The sequence below is a fragment of the Netta rufina genome, assembly GCF_964035555.1.
Source record: "Netta rufina genome assembly, chromosome: 1".
In the NCBI taxonomy this organism is placed as follows: domain Eukaryota; kingdom Metazoa; phylum Chordata; class Aves; order Anseriformes; family Anatidae; genus Netta; species Netta rufina.
In genome coordinates this window covers 160,057,844-160,082,726 of record NC_140123.1, presented here as the reverse complement: position 1 = coordinate 160,082,726, position 24,883 = coordinate 160,057,844, and the positions used below count along the sequence as shown (strand labels likewise).

The following is a 24,883-nucleotide window of genomic DNA, read 5'->3' as shown; positions in this document are numbered from 1 at the left end:
AGCTGCCAAGGTCTTTTTTTCCAGATCTTTTGCTAAGGGCTGAAGCAAATGAATAAAGAACTAGTGACTCTTACAGAAGTTAAATCTATAACCTATTTTAGGAGCAATGCAAAACATTCATGCAACTGCTGATATTATCCAAAACTGTGAAGAAAGATAACTCATATCCTAAACCTGATGATGTTCCCAAGTTGGTATCATAGCCAACTACAGTGTAAACTAAGATTTGGTTCCTGTTGGGAAAGTTTAGGTGAAAGAAGTATCAGTTTGGGGATACACAATATCAGATCATGGGATGTCTGTGCCTGAGCTTGTGGAAAAATGCTAATGGACCAAACAGGCAGCCAGAACAATTACCTAGGAACAAAAAATATCTGGGCACTTAGTGAAGAATCAAGGATCTCAAGTCAAGGATGAGGAAGACTTATTTTTCAGAAGCACGGGCAGTGCTTCAAACACTGCTTAACCAAAGCAGTTGTTCGAGTTTTAATTGCTTACCACAGAGAAAATAAAAAATGGGTTTCATCATCTTATCCTAACCTTTATGGATCTAGAGAAGAGTATATCCTACAACTAAAAGGAGTCTTAGCTTCTGAAAATACTATGAGAAGCATATTCCCTGCCCCCCTCTCCCCAGACACCATCCATTTAGCTTCCAGTCACTTACATGTAATTAAGGGCACAAATACGGTGTTACTGGTTAATGAAGGGTGCCAGAATATTCTCTTACCCAAACCTGTCTGTCAGGGGAAAGACAGGCATTATATTGTGAAAGAACAGCATAAATCACATACAACCTTCTCTATAAATTGATATTTGCCTGTTTAGGGTTTGTGAAAAAAATATACTGAGCATTCACACAAAATCATTGAGAGAGGTTGAAAGAAAGCACACGTTTCCTGACATATGGTCAAGAGTCCCCCCTACCCTGCTGACCTTCATTAACTTCCCCACATCCCAAGACAGCATCCGAGTAAAGATATTGCTCTGAACCACTTGCTTCTCCACACCCTGTATTCTATAAAATCAGCAAGCTCAAAGAGGCAATAAATACCCTAAGTAAATGATGAGGCATTTTGTGACTGGAAGTTTATCCAGGTCCACGTACATAGAGGTCCATACAAACAGGCTGTTCTCTCACCAACAGAGGCATGAGACCTTTGTGTCACTTTGTGTCTGAGGGCAAAAGGAAGAGAAGGCAGTAAAACCATTCCCTCTGTGAGGTGACCATCTGCCATATCCATTTGCTGCTCCTCGTAAAACCACCTCAAAGAAAAAACTACTCGCATAACCTCATATCAAACATCCAAACTTAGGTGTCCACCAAGTTACAAGATATACCTTAGAAAAGTCTTGTTCTCTCATGGATCTTAATCACACAGGTTGTGTGACCCTTGTGATCTAAGGAAAAATGGAAGAACATTAGGGAAGAACAAATATACTATTAAAATACCATAGATGTTGTCAGCTTTGCTTTAAGAAAATTACTTCAGGACATAAACAAAAATGTGCAAGCAATCATTATATCAAAATCAAACGTTATATTAAGGTTCAATTTATAAAAGGTTAACAAATAATTAATAGCTGTTTTAATAAATAGCTATTTAATTCTCACCTATTATAAATCCAACAGATAGCTTCTACCTCTTTATAGTACTTTCTACTGATACGCTTAAAACCCTCCCTAACATGTACTACACCTTTCTAACATGAATTACAACATTTAGGAGTCATTTATTAACCCTTCATAAAATTCTCTACAAACCTTAATATGAAGTGTGACCAACTTTATCCAATTTCAGCCCCATGTCCCAGGACACATAAAATACTAGTTCTTCCAAGTTTTTTCTTTAAACTCTAGATTTCAGTTGGGAGCTTTACTACCCACAGAATCACAAATGCCTGTGGTGGCTTAACCAACTCGCTGCAGACATGAAAATTGGTAGAAGATGATCACAGGGAACAGTTCAGGTTCTTCCTTTTTTGTTGGAACTAACACATGCTACCATGACAACTATACCAGAAAGCAAAAGACGGAGTCTGTTGTAATTCAATACATTGTTTTTCATTCTTTTTAGAAAAACAACAACAGCACATTATGATACAAATAAATAAAACAGAAAACACTAAGGTAAATTCCAAAACTCACCACTAAGATCTTAAAAAGGCAGCAGCCAACTGTTCGGTGGATGCAGCCTAAATTTGTCTTACCTGCAAATTTTCAATATTCTTAGAAGTCCCATTTAGTGTATCAGGCATGTTTTGTAGACAAAACATACCACATTTAGGTCTCCAATTGTTTTTTCCACCCAGTAATTTCATCTTTAAACCCCCACCTTATATTTTTTTTTCTACCAAATTGCCTGCTGTTGGTTTAAAAAAGTTCAGCTCAGACTTATACATTTCCTTCACTTTCAGAGCCTCTACCTTCATTCTCACAATCTTCCACAAGGCCTTCATGCTCTTGCCTCTTCTCTTCCTCCTTTTCCTCCTCTTCCTCCTCCTCCTCCTCCTCATCTCCAAAAGTCTGTTCTTGCATTGTAGTAAAAGTGAAAGACCTGGCAGCAACTTGTGCAGCCAGACCAGATGTGAAGTTAAAATCTGTTGATATGTGGAGCTGAGCCAGCCTATGCTTTATTTTTGAATGCAATGCATCCTTGGAAGGAGGCTGTGAAACCTCTATTACATCCGTATCGCTTGGCTTGAGATCTTCAACTTCCCCTTCATACTGATAACACATTCTTTCTTCAGCCCCTGTAGAAATACCGTCTTCAGTAGTACTGTCTTTGTTTTTCTCCATCTCAGGATCTTCATACAAATATTCTGTCCTGCTTTTATCAGCAGCATTCACTTTTGGATTAGAGTCTATTTCTTCAGATTTATCACAACTTTGGCTGCAGTTCTGCTTTTCTGTATCTGAATTCATGTGTGATTCCAAATTACTTAGTAGCTTCAGCGATTCTACAGGAGACAAGGGTTTCACTGCAGCTTAAAAAGGGGAAAAAATGAATTGATAACTAAAACCAAGCTGCTATATATAAATAATATATGTGTTTGAAAAGGTGCAAGATTGGAAGAGTCAAAATGGATAGAAAAACCAACAAAACAAAACAAAACAAAACAAAACACAACAGTAACAAAAAAACACAAATCAAAGAAAACCTAAAATAAATCAGTGTTTTCTAACCACAGAGCTGAAATGAAATGTGATAGCTGCTTGTTGGAACTAAGCCTTAAAATTTGTGATATAAAAAGATGGCACAAAATTGATGATGTTCAAAAATGGCATCAAACACAGACGATGCATTCAACGTCAAAGTAAAAAACTACTGCACTGCATACAGATTTGAACTGTCTTTGTTTTAGACAACGGTTTACCTAATCCAATAAAGACAGCTGGTACATGAGACAGTCCTTATGTGCAATATCTGATCTCACATCACAACATACAAATACAACACGTATTCATACAGCCAGGTAAGGTGTCCTCACAAATAAAGTGTGGTTTAATTTAGCCTCTCTTGAAGTTAGTAGCAGCAGCGAGTCCCATTGCCAGCAACGGGATGCTTGCCAGGAAGTCTCTCCTCCCAGTGTTAAGGGTTAGTATAACTTGGTACAATCACTTCTTGAAGAACAGACGTCTTTCTTTTAAAGAAAACGATATAATGTCCATTTCCAAGTAACAGATTCCCTAAACTGCAGTAGCTCCATTAGAGTAGCAGCACGAACATAAATGAGAGCAGCAACAGCAGATTCCCAAGAGGCATTTCCCTTTCTAATTCCATTCTGACTTTACCCCTGTAAGCAGAGATGAAAATAACTCTGGGAAATAAGCAAACTTTTCACGGGAAACAAAATTTACGGTATTAGGATTTTTCCATTGCATCCTATTGCAGCAATATTTATTTTAGCTAGCTGAAGGCAGGTGCATCATTACGACTGTCACATTGATAATTATTTTCAAGAGCACACTAAAAGACTATGTCTTAGAATTTGTATTGTATTGTTTGTTTTAAAAACTCATATACCGAAGGAGCACTCCACCATACTCATCTCAATTATTAACAGAACAGCTTTCTCCCTCTTTTGCATTAAAAAAAAAAAACAACTAACAAACCAACAAAATGCAAATAAAAACAAAATCCTGCCACTCATTTCTGCCTGTTTGCTTGAAGAGGCAGGAATACACACAATAGTATTATCATTTGGGAGCAATCCTGTTGCCTACTGCCTTCAAATAACGGTTCCAAAGCCAAAACTCTAGAAACAGACACTTCAGGTTGGCTGCTGGGCAATTGGTTGAATTGATTAGTTAATAACAAGGTGGAATTCACCTATTTTCAGAGTATAGCTTTCCAAATACAGAGATGAGAAAAACTGGGAAAGAGTTTTATAAGAACTGTTGCATGGAAAAGACAGGAGATGGGTAAACAGCTGGGTGAAACACAGCCACAGAATGAAATTTTGGTGGGGGGTGAGGGGAGAAGAAAAACTAGATGTGATTTTGCACCAGAATAATGCTATTTGATATTGTCTGATAAATTAAAACAAATCCCCTTGTAACTTTATGGACCTCTTCAAAGGTACCTCTGTTTTTCTGGTTCAATGGGACGCCCAAGGACCAAAACCAGAAGTGCGTCAGTACTCCAACAGGTAACTGACTGCCCAGACTGTAAGCATTATTACCATGGTGCTAGGCTTGGGCACATTTGCTTTAGTGTGTTATTTTACCAAGATTTCTTCTTCTGGAATACAGCCTATCATCTGTAGTTGACTTCATGCTGCGTTCTTTGGGCACATCAACTTGTTGGGAGCTGACCTCTTTTATGTAGAAACCCTCACCAGCCCAGCCCCTTCATGGATGAACCAAAAACCTTAACAAATCAAAATGTCTTGCTAGGTGCATAAGGCTTTAGCCTTAGCATCTTTGGGGATCTTTTTTCACAACAATTGCAAGTTAGGAGAATGCATGATTTCTGGAATGTGACTGTCCTGTAAAAGAAAGATTGAAGAGGGTGATGGAAAAGGGTCCTATCAAAACCATCCACTGGCTTGGGCCAATGCAGACAAGAATACAAACCTTTCTGGTTTAATTCTTCAAGATAAAGCTAACCATCAATATGGGAAGCACAGCCCACAAAAATGTTTCCTAAAGGAAGGACCCATGTGTACAGATAAATTAATGTCTGCAGGAGAGACATGTTGGGGTCCATCATGTCATATTAACTGACTTGTGTTTCTTTTGAAGAAATAACAAGGAAATTCCTTAAAAACAGCAGAAGATGTATGTCTGCTGTCCATATCAATATTTCAGATTAAGATATACAGTGCCTGAGACAAAAGGCAACAATATTAATTATTTTCACAAACTGTCCTTCCTCATATTTTCAACTTTTGTACAGTGTGGAAGAAATCTGTGATTAGTCCTAAGCAGCTGAAGGAACTATCCTCCCTCCCCACCACAGAGTCTCTAATCCTATAACAATGTCATATTTATATGTGAAAAGGAAAGGAACCAACATGAGCCACAAAGGCTTTCAAGGGAACAGTTACTCGAGATTATAGAAGTCAGCTGATTCCTCTTTCAGCTGTTGCAGCTGTTCAGGTAAGCCAGTCTATTAATTTCTAGAAAGCTATGGCCACAAATGGCCTGGAGATAAACTGATGTGGACAGGTATCAGCTGCAAACCTAGATAAGGAAATATCCTGTGCAAGCTCTCCTAACAAAGAACTCTTCTGCAACAGTCACTAGATCTGTCAAGACATAGCTGGAGGTAGGATTCCTCCCTTCTCCTTTCAAATGACATAAAGAGAAAAGTTGTGAAGCACATCTATTTTTGTGGGCTTGATGTCAAAAGTAACAGTCTTTGTTACTTTGGGCTTTGTTTCTTCTGTTACCGTGTGTTCCCACTAAATTACCAAAGGATGCAATCGATGGTCTTTTTATCTGGTAAGCACTGGCAGAGGCAGTGGATACACTGCCAAACTTGAGGGTTGTTTTTCTTAACATAGAACAAGAAAAATTTTTAGAGGGTTCTTCCTAACCTGTCTGTAAGAGGAAGGAATGAAAATGGGGAAAATAACAGAAAAATGAAAAAAACACTACCAATTTTAAAGATAATAAATCAAGCAGCGCAAGCAGCAAAAGCAATCAAGTTGTATCCAGTCTTGTTGCTGGAACTGAAACAGGCTGTCCTGCTCAGGCAAGAGAAATTTTCATTTTCTTATCTTTAAGTTCAAGTGGATGGAGTTACCCAGCAGTCCTCAGAATTGGAAAGAGTAGTTTGGAAGAACTCTTCCTGTTAGTATTTAACTTTTTTTTTATTTTTTTGAAAGCATACTCTGCATGCTCCCTCTTCCGTGAAACAGAAGCCCATCTTAGTCTATTATGAGCCTTTAATACTTCAAAGTCTAGCTCTTAGCTTTAATCTATCCATTTTGCTAAATCTACGATAATCTGATAGTTTCTTTAAATCCTGAAAAATAACTTATTTATGAATCCAATTTAAAATTCATATTTACTGGAAAGTGATGAGAGAAAGTCAGTTCGTTTTGTATGGGTTATAAACTGACAGTTCTTTTAATGCTGTGCATAATAGCTCTAGCTCAATATTTTTGTTTGGAGCCAAATTCACATTCTTTTGAGTTCCTTTCAATATATAGTAAAATGATTGCTACAAATAATATAAGGAGATGGAATAAAAAACTAAGGCCACATAGCTCTACCAGATACACTGCTATCGCTGAGCACTATTTGAATTCTAACACAGTCAGAAGTTGATGGTAAACAGACACCGACCCTGTCTTAGAAAGGCATAAATTTTCAAAAGCAATGCTTACCATGGTCGCTGAATAGCAGCTGTTTCCATTTCTGTCTTTCTGCTTCTGAAGCTTTAAAACCCAGTACAGATTTCAATTCTTGTAACACCCTTTTAGATTCTTCTCTCTCTCGTTTTTGTCTCTCTCTCTCTTCCTGGGAAAAGCAGTCAAAAGCTTCCCTATTATATTCATTGTCCATATCTGAATAATCAACATATGCTTCCAATTCCTGAAAAAAGAAAAAACATATTTTTAATCTTCACTTGTACTTCACACTGTACTTCAAGCTGATGCATGACCAAGTTGATCTCAACACAAGACAACTGCAGTAGAAGGATAAGAGCCTTGTTTGAGCAAAGCCAGTGTATCTGACACCACTCTCAGTTATATAATTTTGGAGTAAGTCCACTCATTTAAAGTGGACTAAAAACCTTACTCCAGTCACCCAAGATTTAGTTCCTTATACAAGAACGACCGAGTCATATACCTTGAAAAAGGGAGTCCGCAATGACTGGTGGAAATAAGCAATTCTGATTTGTTTTGTTTTTATTTAATTCACACCATAAGCAATTCTTTCTCAGACAGGCATTATGCTAATTTAAGTTATATCAACCATGCCTCCAAATTTAACTACAATGGTTCACAAACATGAAGAAAAATGAACTCCATTTATGTTATGATAGACAGCTGGTGAAGTTATTAGTTCCAGGTCTTTGATAGGGATAAAAAAACCTAGAGAGAAAACAAGTGAGGTAGGCTTGATAGAAGGGAAGGGAGGGAGGGGGTGAGGGAGGGACAGAGCAGAACACGGGTGTTGATCTGCTTGCAGAATGGGTCACTCAGCTTTAGGATAAAGACAAACCTCTCTTCAGGACAGCCCAACCATTACACAGCAGTTTCCCTGGACTGGGGAAATGACACAAAGCTGTTCAGCATCATGGTCTGGTTTAGGTACCCAAAAATGCACACAATACACAAACTGAAGACAAGCTGGTTTGTTCATGAGCTTCTTTCTCTCGTGCTGCTGTGTCAGCTCAATAATAAGCAAGTAGGACTTAATTTTATGTACTGCCTTTCAGCAATTCACATTTTCTCTGTGTTACTCTGTGTTGCTGCTCTCCTTTTCTCAGTTATTTTTAATGATATATATATAAGAACAAGTAAATACTGGTGCTCTTTTATTTTTTTTTTCCCCCAGTATGGGGAATACATCCTCACTGAACATCAGGGGGAAAAGACATCAATTTTTTCATTTAGTGCAGTTATGAAATTGCACTGACTACCTACTTGACCTGCCTTGGGAAGACAAGGTCACTGCACAAGCAACTGAAAAAGGGATGGATATAGAAAAGAAGCTCATCACTGAAAATAACCTTTTATTTATTTTTTTTTACCTGTTCTTCAGGGATTGGATCTCTGTCTTCTATGTATATGGTAGGCTGCATTAAAGGTACTGTAGTATGCTGTAGGTTGTCACAGAAAGCTTCAAGCTTGCCTTTAGGGAAAAGGAAGGAATGAAGAAAAAAAAAGGAAAAATTTTGAGTGTTGAGTGATAATTTTGACTCGCTCAGGAAGGGTCCAAGTCTTTTCACTAGACAGGATTGGCACATATGGAAAAATAGTCAGAAGGTTGGTTAGAATACATTGAAATACTGTGTTAAAATAGCTAAGACTTAACTGTTCTCTGATATAAGCTGGGTTTCATGAAACTCACCTTGAAATACTTCAACTAAAAGATGTCTTTTTTTTTTTTTTAATGGACTCTGAAAGCCTGCAGAAGGCAGGCAAAAATCTGTAAAACCAGAAAATAGACTTGGTGCCCAAGTTTAAAGGCAGCAGTAAAACATGAGATCACAAGTTATAGACAAATCAGCTTCAAATAATTGGAAAATACTGGAAGAAAGGAGCAAAACTTATAGAAAGCTACTTGGAAGGCAGCAAGGTGGTAAATGACAGCCAGTGTGGGTTTATTGAGAACAGAAGATGTCAAACCTTCCAATATCCTTTTCCAATATAGTAACAAGCCTTATAGATACAAAGAAGCCAAAGACATCCTGCATTTTGTTTTCAGTATGGCTTTTGACATGCTGTCATTACATACTTTTAAATAAAATACATAGGCTAGAAGAAGTTGCTATTAGGTGTTATTTATCTCTCGGATAAACAACACAGTTACCATTTTCAGACAGGAACAATACATTTAGTGAGGATTTGCCCCAAGTCCAATACTCTTCAACATTTCCAATGGATTAAAAACAAAAACACAAAAACCACCACACACCAAAAGTGTTTAATCTAATTAAATTGCTGCCACAGGGATGACCTGCAAGGATATTGATGGGCGGAATAAAAAAATAATACTGGAAAATTAGAGACACCCCAGGAAGAATTGGATTTCAGATACAGACTCCAGTGATGGTGGCTGTGACATTTTGTGCTTTTGAATAGTCAGCTGCAGAAATATATGACTGACCAGGCGGCAGCACTGAGAAAAAGATCTGAGGAAGCTAGTCAATTATACCCTGCTGCAAGCAACAAGCCAGACTACATAATAGTACATATGAACAGCAGCACGGATTGTTAGACACAGGAAATCACTTTTCTGCTCTGCTTGGCACTGATCAGGATGTGGATGGAACATTGTGCCCAGGCTGAGGCTCCTCCATTCAATAATCTTGTAGACAAGCTAAAGGGTGGCTGGAGAAAAACAGCTGAAATGATCAGAGGACTACATAAAGTATGACCATCATAGATTTGAACGATACAGGGTTATGCAGAGAAGACAGAAATGTTACCAGTTGTCTTCAAATACATGAGAGAGGGCTATAAAGAGGAAATGCATTTCAATTGTGGGTGGATCAAAGGCACTGTTGTTTTTTTTTAATTGCAGCAAGAGATATTTATATTCAATACAAGAAAAAACTTCTACTTGTAAGGAGACTTAAGTGCTGCAATAGATGCCTGGAAATACTGTAAAATGTCCCTAAAGAGAGGTTTCTAAGAGCAGGCAAACATTTACTCACACATGGCACAAGTACTAATTTACCCGAGAAGAGAAATGGGCTAGGTAACCTTGCCAAATCCCAGCCGTCCTTATTCTCAGTTCCTTATCTCTGTATTGAACACTCAGGGATGGTATTCTGCAAGTAGGCAGTCACATTAACAATGACTCTACTGGTGCTCAGTTACCTGCTTTTGCACACAAGGAAAATATTTGATTCCCTAGTTGCTCTGGTTGAGCTGAAGATTTGACATCCCAGATGTATCTAAATGCAGCGATCATTTAAAAGAAAGAGGAAGCACATAGGGAAATGTAGAGTGGAAAACTGACACAAGATAATTATTTTACAAATATCAAGATGATTTGTCCATTACATAACCATGCCTTGGAATAAAAACATTTTAATAATAACAATAATAGCAACAATAAAAATATGTTTCTGAAGGCATGAAGACAAATTTTAAAGAGTAATATGGAAGTTACCAACAAAAACTTGCCTTCTTAAATCAGAAGAGTAAAACAGCTGCTCTAGCATGTACAGGCTACTGTATTTGCCGTCTGTATGGGAAGATAACATTTCTAAGGATATGTTTCAAGATCATGAATTCACAGTGTTTAACTAAAGATGCTGTTTTAGTTTCTCTCCAACGGATCAAAGGACTGCAAGAACCAGGAGCTTGCAACAGAGTATTAAGGCAAATATAAAAAAGTTGTATAAATTTGCAAACATAGAGACAGTTTAAAAGGAAAAAAAGATGGAATCTAAACACTTTGAGGGCCATTATTTCAAAAACTGTTAAAACAACACTAACTAGCCATAAAAGGTGTTCTGAAAAAGTAACGGCAGATGATTGTATGCTTGAATCACTGAGGCCTCCAGTGATAAATCAGTTTTGTGTATAAAGAAAAGAGCTGAATGGATACAGAGAAGCTGTCTGAAAGTCTAGAATCATATAATGTTTAAAGTGAGTAGAGACTGACGTGTTTCTGTAAGTCTATCATTGCCCAATGCTTTCAAGTAGAGATGAATTCCCCTAAGGCTGCTAAAACACTGCTTCCTCTCGGGCTCTGTTCTGCATGTGACAGATCAGTGACTAACAGGACTGGTGTAGAAGTACTCAGAGCCCTGTACACAAAGTAGTCAAAGGACACTCATTACTGCAGTGGCTACTACACCACACACTACAACACATGCCAGTTTCACCATTCATGAAAGGCTGCTGGGAGCATCTGAATGTTCAATCAGTTAGACCTAAATGTCTTTGACAGAGTTTAACAAAAAGAATTATTTAATATATCTGTAAGAAACCTGCTTTAACATACAATGATCTAGAACAAGACGTATGAGATTCTTGACTGAGATCCACGTTTACACAGAAAACAAAAATATGCAAAACTGCTCTGAAAATAAGCAACAGGCAGCTACCTAGGATGCCACAACTAGGACAGATAACAGTTCCAAGCAGTGGATGGAAACTTTCAATGCATAATTCAGCAGAAGTGTTTTGATGCTGGAAAGAGCAGCGAGTTCCCCATTTACTCCTCCCCACGGCGCAGCACGGGCCCTTGGCTGCTGCAGCTGGTGGGCTGTGTGCTGTCTACTCCTTACCCATGCTGAGAGCAGCACGAACCAAGAAGGAAAAGCAAAGCTACATTTTTGCTCAGTACATAATTGTGGTAAGATCCAAACCCAAGGAAATAGTAAATTTAAACACTGCATACCCTTTGCAGTTTCAGATGAAGAAGCAAAAAGGAATGACTTTGTTTTAATACTAAGCACAATTATAAGTTATTGCTAAAAATATTCGCTATTTATAGCTTTTAAGTTATGCAATATTTCCTCTCAAAACTGAATCTAAACCATCAAGAACAGCTCTACCTTCATCACAGTTCACAACTGATGTTGAAAATGGCATTACTACTCCTCTGCTATGGTCAGCTGAACTAAACACCATTAAATTTATTACACCAAAAGCATTGGGCATCCACTTGACACAGTGCTGTACTATGATAGGGTTCTTGCTACTGCTGTTGTAAAAATAATTCATTTGATTTTACATAACACTATGTAAAAACAAAAGATGTCCTTAGCTGTTATGTTATTTCATCTTCTTTCAAAGTGCTTTCAGGAAGCACTGAAGAAAGCCTCAGCCATAATTTAATGAAGTAATTCACATAATCATGACTGACAGACCAGCTGTTAAGATGTGCAGAAAGAGATCAGAAGAATTACACTTGATTTCATGCACACCTTGAAAAGTTCAACTCACAGAAGCTGAACTGCACAGAAATACACTAGAAAAGTCAAATGTAGCCACATAAAAACTATTTTCTCCAACCAACTTAATTTAAAAGTAGTTCACATGGAGTAACTCAGTAAACTTGTTGCAAAATAGAGATTCAAACCCCACACATTTCCAGGAAAGTCAGTGGAAAAAAAAAACAGAAAGTGAAAGATTTCTTTTGTTTTTAAACTTCTCACAAAATCCCTTTTCTCTAAGTCATATACTAAGTCATTTTTTCCTAGACTTTAAAAGGAATCAAGTCACAAGAACAGTCCCTGCTGTGCAAATTCATACACAAGGTAAAAACATAACTAAAATAACTAAAAATACCATGGCATGTAGTCTAGAAATAACATCTAAGAAAAGGTGAGAAAAACAGATCAGTGGAACTGCTGGTTGTAAAGGGCATCAACAAAACACAACAGGCTAATAAATGCAAAATATATCAAACTACATCCAATATCTTCACAGACTGTTTTACAGAACAGCGAGAGGAAATCACAAGACTGGACAATTAGGCAAAGTACACACAAATTGTTACACCATGTCTGGACCCGCATGGAGCCCTGGTCTGTGTACAGTAGACTTGCCAGTGCTCCCAGTTCTGATGAGCAAGGTCAGCTTGGACATCTTTTGGCCCACAGAAATATTCATCCACCTACTGGATACACCACCTATATATAATTAAGAGCTGTGCTCACTATAGTTTTGGATTTCTGTAGGTAACTTGCTGATATTTCCCAAGTCATAATTTTCCTAATGTGTTCTCAATTACCAGCATTATTCAGATGCTGAGCTGTACCTTTCTAGGCCAATAAAGATGCTCCTGGAAAAAAAAAGATTAGAAATTATACCTTCAACTCTATGTCAGGAGAGCCTAAGCTCACTTCAATTACTTAAGCTAGATGTGATTCACAAGGATAACAGCATGAGCAGTAAAGGGCACTAAGATAAGGGACATAAAGCAAAACTTTGGGACGTGCTGTTCACATGACTTCTAAGCACACAGATTAGCTCCCTCTCTCTGAGAGAGAAGGCAAAGAGGCATTATATGCTCAATAGGTACTCTACACTTCAAAATGTTTCAGGAAATGTCAATGTCAAGAAAGTTTTATGACGAGGCAATTGTTAATTTCAACTACCTAATTTTAATGTAACAAATACAAGAAAATCTCAAGAATGATTAATCAAAGTCCCACCCATTCAACATGTCATTCACCATTCATAGGCAAAAAGCCACTCTTGGTCTACACTTAGAAATGTACAATGTGAATCCACACATCTCACAGACAGTTAGCACGTTTATAGTTTTTGCTGAAACAAAAGCTTCAAGGTCATCACAATGAAAAAGTCTGATACGTATATAGCTTTTCAAATTTTCAACATACATGTAGCTTTGCATAATTTTCAAACTGTATGTTTTTAAAAACTCTAGCTAAAATTCAGATATGCAGTCTGAACGCAGTTTTTGATCCATTTGACCATCTCTAATGTGTATTCCATTTGTTGCCAAATTAAACTCTCATATTTACCTTTTTTATTTGGATTTTTTCCACTCATTTTTTCCACCTGAGAAATGGCTTCTTCCCAGCAGCTGTTGCTTGCCTGCATATGAGGCTGAATAAACTTTAGTTTTTGTTCCAGAACCTGATGGGCTTCCGTTGTCAATTCAGGCGTCTCCTTAGTGCTAACAAGTTTTTCAAGTTCATCCTCAAGAATTATTACCCTAAGTAATAAAATGAGCAAAAATAAATAGTAATAAATATTTGACTTTACCATTCTTCAAGTATTTAATCTAATCAATATCATGTTATTTTCTTCAGCTTCTCAAGATCTAGTTTAGCCAACTCCTCAAAGATGCCCCACAGTTTTAAAAATAAGATCCCTTTCTCCACATCAAGATACACTGTTCACCTACACTCATTACAGTAATTCTTAAAAGTAAGATTAAAAGTGTAGAACAGTTTCAACGATTTCACCAAGACAGTGATGACACTTTAAAAATATTTGCTATGTAGTTACTATGCGCCAAACTTCTATAGCATTTGGTATGTTACAAAATCAATGAAAGATGTTTATTGATTTTTTTTCAGGGAAGTGACAAAAGCAAAGACATATTCATGCACTGATTCACTTCGATTTTGTCACCAGATATCTAATGAACAACCAGGATACAATATCAGATTCCACATTGAACCAAGGCTCCTTAACTCAACTGTATGTGAAGATACACCTAGTAGGTGACGTAGCTGAAAGCTCAGACACAGCAACAGGCAGAGCATGAGAATGTAAGTGGTGAAATACTCTTTTAAGCACTGTTGAGAGAATTCTACTGTCAAATAACGTCTTTTAAAGTGGAGCTAGTGCCTTGGAAACCGACATCTTCAGTAGAATCAATTATGAACAGAAGAGGCATGAATTACTTGCAATGACTACAGGTATCTGCGTTTTTTCTTTCTAATCCGGGATATAAACTGACAACTCAGAGAACTTGAGTTAGAGGCCTTCTTCCCACAGGCACGTTCTCCTAATTCATGTGTAAACTTACTCATTCAGCAGTGCCTTGAGATGAAGCTGCAAGCTGCGTACTGCTGTCTGAAGGCTGTTCAACTCCCTCGACTTCTGCTTTGTTCTGGTTGGCCGCTCGAAACCTGACTGATGCTGAGTTTCAAAGTACCGGTAAAACTCATAGCTTCGCTTTAGCTCCTCCAAGCAGGCAGCATGTGTATGAGGTAGGCCTTGAGTCACATCAGACAAGATATGATGAGGCAACCGTTCAGGGGAGATCAAGGGCTTGGGGGACGCATTGGCTGGCGAGAGGAGCAGTACCAGCCTCCTGAAGAATTCTGAACTCTGCCCTACCCAGAGCTGAAACAGAACCTGTAAAACAGAGTGAGGTTAGCTCTGTGTGCCTGGAATACAGCCAGCTGCCAAAATAAATGTACAGATACAGAATGCAAACACATTCCTCGGCCCACCACAGCAGCTCTGAAAAACTGAGAAAATCCGCTTCACGTTTTTGAAGGGTATCCCGGACCATGCGAGTTCAGATCTTGTGAACCTTAGGTGACTGTTAATTCTTTCATGAAGTCCATTATACGCAATTATGTTCAAAAGGTTGTCAGAGACCTACAATTTCATATTCTCCCCAGGTAGTCTCATTATTTGCTATAATCTCCAAATACCCTACAGCTTACAAATAGCAGCCAAAATTCCAGTGGCAGCAAAGACATTTTTTCCTTTATAACATCAAACTATCAGTTTTATGATCTACTTACTAACTACTGCCTTGGCCCACACCCAACCTTTAAACACGAGTCTAATTGCACTGTACTCCAACAAAAGCCATTCTACTTCTGGAGAAAGCTGAGCTGCTAACTTACTTTTTTTTTTCAGCCAAAGTGAGAAACATCACCAATGCCATTAAGGGAGGGAAAGACCCAACACTATGTGAAGAGATTATTCAATTCACAATATTATATATGGTACAAAAGAGGTCAGGCAACTTGGAACAAGCAAACCCCAAACTTTGGTTTCTCAGAAACTTCCACTTCAAATGCAATGAACACAACTGTTCTTTATTTATGGAAGACCATTGGCTTTGCAGACCATGACAAAACAGTAGCATCTTATACCTCTAAAATAAAAGGATAGATTATGACACTTTACTCTGCAATATCAGTCCTTATTAACAAGGATCAACTTCATCTAAATACAAGGTGTAGTCTGAAACCTATTCCAAAGCACTCCAGACTGAGGAAGACAAAGCAATTACTCACCATATCCTTTTCTCTGCTACAGAATAGGGCTAACAAATGCTTGTTCAGATTTTATTTTTTCAATCTACAGGACTTGCAATGAGATACGTAAAACTTTGCACTCTTACTACTATTGACAAGTAACATTTTTTTTCAGTGCAGAACAAGAGCAAAACACTCAACACAATAACTCAAAAAAAGTTAAATGCCCTCAGATCAATGCGGTCAGATATACCCAAGGATGTATCAAAACACCTGGATGTGAAGTGACAAAATATTCCAGAAGGAAAAAAATATCAATTAAAAAAAGATGTTTATGAGAAGAAATAACAGTTTGAGATGAACAGAATGAAGAGTACACATGCAAGAATGATTTGGCTGGGTGTTAAAAAACAACAGCAACAAAAAAACCCACCACAAGCCAAGTGAGGTTAGGAAAGCAGGGGGTGGAGGAAGCAAACAAATTGGCAGGAATTACCTAAGTGTCTCTGAAGGTGCGGTACCTTGGATAAAGAGTCAAGAGCTCAGGTTATAACGCACACAAAAGACAACTAAACCCTTCCTCCAGACAGAACGCAAAAGCAGTAAAAAGGTAGCACACAAAAGAAGTGAACTTCAGGAAATGAAAACAACAACTCAAATTCCACCTGAAAAAAGGTACAAAGGATGAGAGAAAAGGAAATTCCAGATGTATGTAGGGTTGAAAATCGTTTGTTCTAGCCATAAATTTTGATTATTTTTATCTGTATTCAGACTTCACACAAAACATCCAACTGGTCTTCACAGCTTGGATCAGTATTTATTTTCAAGCCGAAAAATTTTACTCTTTAAACTGGTGTAGTGCAAGGACAAGGTAGCCAAAACACATAGGCTACATTGGTCATATGGCCTAGGCATGGGCTTGAATAAAAATAAAAATATTCACCAAATCTGATACATGTCTGTATTTTACCTGCATTTTATTTTAAAATAACGGAAAGTGCTCTCAAAGGCAAAAAAATACAAAAAAAATAAAGAGGACTACACGTAGATCCTGGGCTCACAATACAAATATGCCCCAAGGTCATCTAACTATTTTGTTACTACAGTACAAATCTGCTTAGATTTACGTTAATTTAGCTCGACTCAACTACACCACACCCAGCCTTCACCAATGTCATCAGTTCAGGCAAATTCCGATTTCTAGTTGTGACTTTAACTCTACCCAGAAAGTACTCCATCCAGTTTAATTAAAACAGATTTCAGTGAAATTACTGCAAATGGCAAGTAAACAAAGTCTTAGTTTACAAGCTTGGGCAACTCTAATTGACTTATTGAGCTTAAAAAGAACTGGGTAAGTCGGCTTGCGTGACTGTAATTAGAAGTTCAGCTCATTAAAAGGCAAGAAAAAATCCCCCAAACTTACATCTGATGTAGCACATAGCTTACAACCAATTAGACAAAACCTCAAAGCTTTGCAACTACTAATGCTGGTACCATTTACGGTCAGTAGAAAAGAAATCGAGGCCTAGAAATTACGTGAATAAAATGCAACAAGAGCCAACCTCATAAAAACAAAGAAGTCACATAATAATGGAATTTTCCATTAAAAAAGAGTAAAATGGAACTGCCTAGGCACAGAACCACTAGAGCATAGAAGGTTTGCATTCAAATTAGATCTAATTGCGAACATTTACTCAAGCACATTAAACATACTTAACATCTCAAAACAAAATAGATTAAAAAGGCCATTAAATGATTGTCATTCTGCTCAGTTAAACATCTTTTCAAAGATCAAAGAACTTCACTGGATCATGGCAGCAGGGGCCCAGATTTATACTTCTCTGTGTAGCCAAATGCATCTATTCCCTTTGACAATTACAACTAATTTACATCTTTGGATGTCTCTCTTTTTATTAAAGTCAAGCGATTAATTAAAAAGATTTAAGTACAAACCTGGAAATTATTTTATTCATCTGGAATCATGTGAAATCAAAGAACAAAAGCTCAGGTTTAAGGAGAAGGTTGATCAAGCTGATTGTAAAACACTGACTTGAATTTGTATGATTGACAGCACAAAATCCTCATGTTGTATTGTGCAACTTCTCTTCAAATACATGCAAAAAGATATCATGTAATGCCAATACATGTAGAAACACATGATATGAGACAACTTTTACTTCCTTCCTCAGTTGACTGTGTTACCACAGGCTAGTATACACAACCCAAATGGCCTCATGACAATTAAAAAAAAAATCATGCTGAGCCATCGTGGATGTGCCTGTTCTTCTAGGAGAGATTACCTTGAGGGCAGGCAAGCTGAAGCCATCTGTGAGATTGTGTGCCTCCTCTTCAGACACCTGCTCTTCGCTCAGTCCCAGACCCAGCTCCTTGAAAGGGACTACACAGATGTAGCTGGTCACGTTGTCGCTCTCAGAGTTCAGCGGGTAGGTTTAGCCAGAGTTAAGGTGGGTAGCAAAGCAACTTTTCCATTAAAAATAAAAGGCATAAAAACAGCTAACAAGGATTCTTATTTCTGGTAATTTAAATGAAAGAACACGTAATCCCTGTTTAGTTGAACCCAAATTGAACTTCTAATTGAACTTCTTCCAAACTTTCTTCATAGCACAGGTTTTAAAGGCTAAGAGAAGGATGAGATAAGACCTTGACTAAACATCCAATAATATGATAATATTAATAATATAACATACTAAATACAACTACCTAAAAAGAGACAAATTAAAACATATTGATGAAAATCCCTACATTCCTTTCAAGTTAGATTGCTTTAGCTTCGATTAGTAAATTCCCAACAATTAGATCATGTCAATCTCACAACAGAAATCATTATAACAGATGAGAGAGGAAGACAACATTTGTGCAATTTGGAGTTTCAAAGGTAGCCTATGTTATAGGCCAAACTCAGGACAACTGCAGGAATTCCCTGCAAGTCCTGCTTGTGGAGGGACTGCTCGGAGACCTTTGCAATAACTGTTCCTTGGTATTTCAGATATTACCATGAAAAAGAGCAGCTCCCAGTTGTTATACTGTTAATTCAATACCAAAATTCCCAGACACAGTAAGGTTTCCTACAGCCAAAGCTCAATTATCTTTAACATATTTTGTGAGAATACATGTGCTAATATTCCCATCACTTCGCTCTGTGTGTCAGCAGTGACTTTGACATTTTATTGAGTAATTAGCTAAAGAAGTTGATGGAGCATGGCTTTGATCACCATGCCTCATTACCCAGTTTACAAAGTAGCTTAGTTAATTTAGGCCCCAATCTTGATAATTCTTAATGATATATACAGTGCTGTTCGCCTGAGAAATCTCAGTAAATATGCATTTTAACAGACCTACCTATTCACACATAAAAATACAAGTACAAGAAAAAAAGTCAAGTCTTTCAATAGCACTTTTCTGCTGATGCTAGAATCATAAGACCCATGTGGTAATTTTTTTACTATTTAAAAAAACGTACCTTTGCAACCCTCAAACTGTGGTGAAATGCTTAAAAAATAGGAAACAAGCATAATATAACTCTAATACTAGAGGAACAGATAAAAACAATCCATAGACTAGGCAGCATTTCTTTTAGAATGGTGCTAATTTTAAGCAAACCTTATGCTGGGGAAAGAGGAGATGGGACAGTTCAAGATTTCTGTAAAGAGAGAATAAATATCCAGTCAAAAAACAGTAAGATTTGCTTTAAAAAATGATTTAGGACTTATTGTCACAAGTACACCTTTGTTCCAAAGGAAAATAAAAGAAATTGCAAAGCATTCATGAAAATACTTCTAATTTAAACTATGTTATTTTCCTCTATGTTTTGATTTACAAACTGAATACTCTCATCTCTTGGGTCACATAAAGCCCACTAGAAGTACTTGTCTCTTGTCCAACTAATCTGGTTTCTGGGGAAGCTACAAGTTCCACCCGCTTTCACTCCCAAATTTTCCACCTGCTAAGTTCTCATAGGATTCAACTTGCTGAAGAAAATATTTATCCCTTGAGTAGAAGAACAGTGCATGAAGTGAATTTTTTGTGCCTCAGGAAACAGCAATACTATGTCTCTGGGCTCTGAACAAACAAATACATTTCTCCTTAATTCCTCCCAAAAGTCCAGGAAGAAAGAAGCCTCTTAAGTGTCCTCCAGAAGCACCAATGCAGGTGAAAACCTGCAATGCAAATGCAGGTTGAAGCAATGCAAATGACTCAGGAACACAACATGGTGTTGTCACCAGCTGCTGTTGTCACACGGTGGTGGCTGGGTCAGCTATTCTAAATTAACCTGACTGCGTGCCAAGCAGATGGAGCACAGGGGATGAGGACGTTAACTCCACAAGAGATTGCAAAATCAGGTCAAAACCCTTCAGGACCAATTATCCTAGAGGCTGATAATATTCTGTGATAATCTTTCTCCTGCAACAAGGCATTTCCAAAACACAAGCATCTGAAAAAGCAGTTTGAACACACATGTTGATTTTCATGAAATCATGCTAAAAATCATAAGGAACCTCTCAAATGGGTGATTTGACCAAATGAGCCATTTATCTATAGTACATCTCAGCAAGGGATTCCCACCAAACTCCCATGTCTCCTGCCTTGTCCTTTTACTTCCAATCATTTTTGTTAAGAACATACATGTATTTCCTTAATGCACTTTGATCTAAACCGTAAGATGTCTCTCTTTTTATTCACATTGAGAGATTAGCTAAAAAGATGCAAGCAAATAAACTTACATAACTTAAATGTTTCTGTCTTTGAGGAAATACTTTATTCATCTGTTCAACTTATATTCCTTATAAGCTTGGAGCAAGGGAAGACAAAGCTACTTAATAAGAAACTGTCACATCCAAAATAAAATATCTGTACAATGAATATGTAACCTCTGCCAGGAGGCTCATCTTAATAAAAAGCAACAGTACTAATGTACCCACGTACACAACAATTTCATATTAGTACTTTGCTCTTCAAAAGCACATCCTCATCTAAAGATCTAATGATGGCCTCAAAGTATTCCTAAGAAACCCAAGCTGCTCTCTCATAAAATCTCACCCGCTGGAAGGGATGAGCAAAGCATGTGATGAACTGGCTGGTCAACAGAAAACCATCTAACTGAAAAATTCTCATGCATCTTTGCTTAGACCTTCCAGAAGTGGATTTCTGATTTAGGCTTTTACAATCCAAGGACACTACAATTATATATATTTAGCTTGTGTGAGGTTTTCCTGTGCAAACTCTCTCTCCCAAATGAAAAAGTGTTTTTCTAACATTTCATGTAGTAATAACTAAACTTTTTACAGAGAAGGAACAAATTTTACTAGATTCACAAGGAGCACATTTACAAGTTTTCCCAAGCTCGGTGCATCTCAAATACACAGAATGGATTTTATATTCACTACACCATAATGAGACACCATTCAATTTAGAAATACTAGAATCATAGAATCATAGAACATTCTGAGTCGGATGGGACTCACAAGGATCACCAAGTCCAACTCCTGGCTCCACACAGCTCCACCCAAAAATCAGAGAAGGCCTTACACTTACAGCAAAATTAAAGTTGCTTGAGTTTATATGGTCAAACTCCCAGGTCCTATCCATCAAGTGAGTTGAATGGAAATGGAGTACCACACCATCTTCCATCAGCTGAGAATTAGACTGTTAACATCACCCAGTAACACAAGCTACACAATTTCCTCCATCCAGCTTGAGTATAATTAAATCAGTGCATAAACCATAGATTCTTATGATGCAGAACCCACAATGCTCTTAAGCATAAAAATATTAAACGACTGGCACGCTGACTGACGTATTGCCTCCAAGTTATTACACAGTTCAGTGGAGTATAGTGCAGAGATTTGCTGCGCTACTACTGACTAGTTTGCATAACATCCTGTAAATACTCAACCCAAAATATCTAATTTCTAGTTTAAGCTTTCAACCACTGCATCCTGCTATACCCTTATTTTCCAGATTAAAGGAGAAATGCTCTTATCTTCTGTGACTTTGAGCAATGTACTCTTCCTGATATGAACAACTCAGAGTAAGAATGGCAGGAGAAAACACTGAATTGTTTCTGCAAGTTCACAGCTGTCACTTCCCATGAAATGTAAAGAATCCATCCCATGAAATATTACTGGTCCACTGAGTCTGACAGAAACACCTGGTATAAGCTAAAGTACAATCATATATTTTTTTCTATTTTACATGGGAACAAATTTTAATTAGGAAGATATTAATTTACTCCATTCACTGAAATGAGCTAAAAAGTGGCATACTGGCCACAAGCAAATACTACCAAACTTCTAGTCCTACTGAAGTGAGTAACAATAACGTATCAGGTTTCTGCAATTTGTATTGCCTATTTGTATTTACATAGTAAAGCTGTGAATTAAGATTTTTAATTCTCTGTAACAACTTCCTCAGACAGATCTCCCTGTTACTCATTTGAGATATACTTTACCATAAAAGCCTAATTTGACACAAATATTTAAACAGTAGAAATAATACTGATGGGTATAAAAGCTACAGTGAATGGATTAGCACAGATCAACATATACCTTATCATTTAAGGTGTATTTAATCATTTATTTTTACCTTTCAGTCACTTATGGCTACAGTTAAGATCAATATTTAGGTCAGCAAGTTTTAAACTCAGCCAAACAGTCACCAGCTCAGCCGCTCAGGTACGTACCCGTCCTTGGCTCTCTTTAAGTCAGACGTAAAGCAAGTGCCTAAGGTTTAAAGCAGCTTCTCTTTGGCTTCCAGTAGCATTAGTCTTACTGATTCAAAATATGAATTTGAGGCTTATTTCAGAAATAATGAAATACATTAAAGTGTATGTAACAACCTACTTCAGTTACAAGTATTTCTAGTAAGTTCTGAACACATAAGAATGCTTTAAATGAAAACTTATTTTAAATTGTAGTACACCTTTTACTACATTAGTGAATTTAGTATCATTTTCTGTATTACTTTAACCATTTTATGTCATAATAGACATGTCTTTGTTCAAGAGCTATTGTCTTAAGGCAACGATTATCACCAGATGTACGATAATTCTCAGTCTCAGTTTTCCAGGTTCATTATAAGAAAGACAAAGATGAAGGAAAATGGGGCATTCTGCACATTATCATCCTTTTGTAGCCACTGAACCACACAGAGGACCTAGACTGTGACTGTGACTTTATTTTGATAACTAGACATCACATAAAAATGACCTCTGGAGTCAGAGATTCACCACTGTTGTTGAATGATAAGCATCATCCCCATGTAATGATATCAGCTGAATACTGTCAACCAAGGAAAGCAAACTGTAATATAGAAAATTATTTCCCATTGACACAGGCTTCAAAGCTTGGCTCTTTTCTGACTTTTTTGTTTTTGAAACATCTTATTTCAGTGTCAGACTCTCATGAAAGAAAAGCAGACAGCAATATTAGAAGGTTGGTACAGCAGAAGAAAACATAATGGATCACATCCTCAAATGATGTCAATGAATACAACACTGTGGAAGAAGATGAATGGTGAGCATTTATATCATGTGAAGATCCAGTTCTACTTTAATATCCATTAATTCTCATATCAAAGTGCTGTGGCCAATCAGCCAACAAATTTTCAGTGTTATCTCTCTTCCCCCATGACGAACTCTCACATTGCATGTACTGTTTATTTGCTTATGCTCTCAGGAAATTACTACTTCCTTATTTTATAAAGCACAAAATGCTAAAAAATGCCTAAAGAATAATGTCATCTATTAAAATGGAACTAACCTTTGATCCTTAGTATATTAGCTGGGAAGACTCAAGTTTTACCGTCCTTGGGACTAGGAGGCATTTCACTTATTGAATTTCTAATGAAAAATGTTTCAAGCAAAAAAACAACCACAGTTTTTCACTTGCATAAATACAGAGATACATCTGCTCCACTACAGAGACACAAACTAATATCCAGTAAAACACTTAAAAAATATTAAACAGTATTATGATTAATCAGGAAAAAGTTTTTTCTATTATTAATTTTAAATATATAATATTGTTCCAAATATTGAACATTTGGATTTTTTCTCTATTTTTTTCCTCAAATTTTTGTTTTTTGTTTTGTTGATTAATAGTGCTACTGGATTTATGTCTTTCATAGAGCTCAGAAAAAGCACCTTTCAAATAGAAATTCATTAGTTCATATTCAGATAACCCTAAAGGAGATTAAGTTGGGAAAATCTTCTGATTTTGCACAAAGCAGAACTTACTAAAAGGAACCATAGAAGTCAGAAGTGGGATCTCTTTTCCAGACTTTGGGTGGAAGTTGCTTTCCTTTAATTTATCAACATTCCTTTCCTTCAGTTTATTGCCTTACGCCTTTATTTAATCTCTCCAGTTCCTCCTTCTCTTTGCTGTAGGCCACATTTGTGCTAATGACATGATGATGGACAAGAGCATTAAAGTTGTCACAACTGGCAGGTGTGAATGCTTTTGACGTGAAGGCATCTTTGGCCCCTCCAGTATAAGCGTTCTATTTAATTGCACAAGGCAGTGGAATCTATGTGAAAGATGCTCCTTGCCATCAACGCCCATATAGTACACGGAGCATTTTCAGGCACTCATGATATGCAGGGAAAACTACAAATTAAGACAACTGGAAACTACCTTAAAGCTGCTCTTAATTATTTTGGTGGGGAGGAGGAATCATTTACCCACCTTCCTCACATTTAAATTCCCTGCTTTCAGTTTACAAGCACTGCTGATTTGACCAAGTCTGCATCTTAACTCTTTTTTCCACTCTGCCACTCTTTTTTCCACTATGTTCTGCATGTATAATGCTTCTAAAGAATGTTTATCTTTCCATTTGTCAAAGAACTATACGCATACAGTTTAAATATATTTTTCACTATTTATTTTTTTCTGGTTTTCCTACTACAATAGCTACATGATAATTTGGTATAATGTAACTTCCATCTCAAAGATCTTTCAAAAACAGATGCAAATGTCAAATAATCCAAAGGAAACAAGAGACTTTCTTCTCTTGTGTTCCTT

The 24,883-nt window shown here is 37.1% G+C and overlaps 1 protein-coding gene across 3 annotated transcripts in view; it reads right to left on the bottom strand.

The window, feature by feature from the left end:
* Positions 1 to 644: 644 nt before the first annotated feature.
* VEZT (vezatin, adherens junctions transmembrane protein) overlaps positions 645 to 24,883 on the bottom strand; it is a 59,788-nt gene continuing 35,549 nt past the window's right edge. For 2 of the 3 annotated variants that reach the window (XM_084306716.1, XM_084306717.1), the window contains exons 7-12: positions 18,146 to 18,293; positions 14,654 to 14,985; positions 13,638 to 13,831; positions 8,214 to 8,314; positions 6,841 to 7,048; positions 645 to 2,988 (exon numbers count right to left, since the gene is read on the bottom strand). In XM_084306716.1, the coding sequence (XP_084162842.1) occupies positions 2,396 to 2,988; positions 6,841 to 7,048; positions 8,214 to 8,314; positions 13,638 to 13,831; positions 14,654 to 14,985; positions 18,146 to 18,293 (1,576 nt within the window). In that variant the 3' untranslated portion in view covers positions 645 to 2,395. The remainder of the gene's footprint in view (positions 2,989 to 6,840; positions 7,049 to 8,213; positions 8,315 to 13,637; positions 13,832 to 14,653; positions 14,986 to 18,145; positions 18,294 to 24,883) is intronic. The other variant, XM_084306718.1, reaches the window with a different exon arrangement.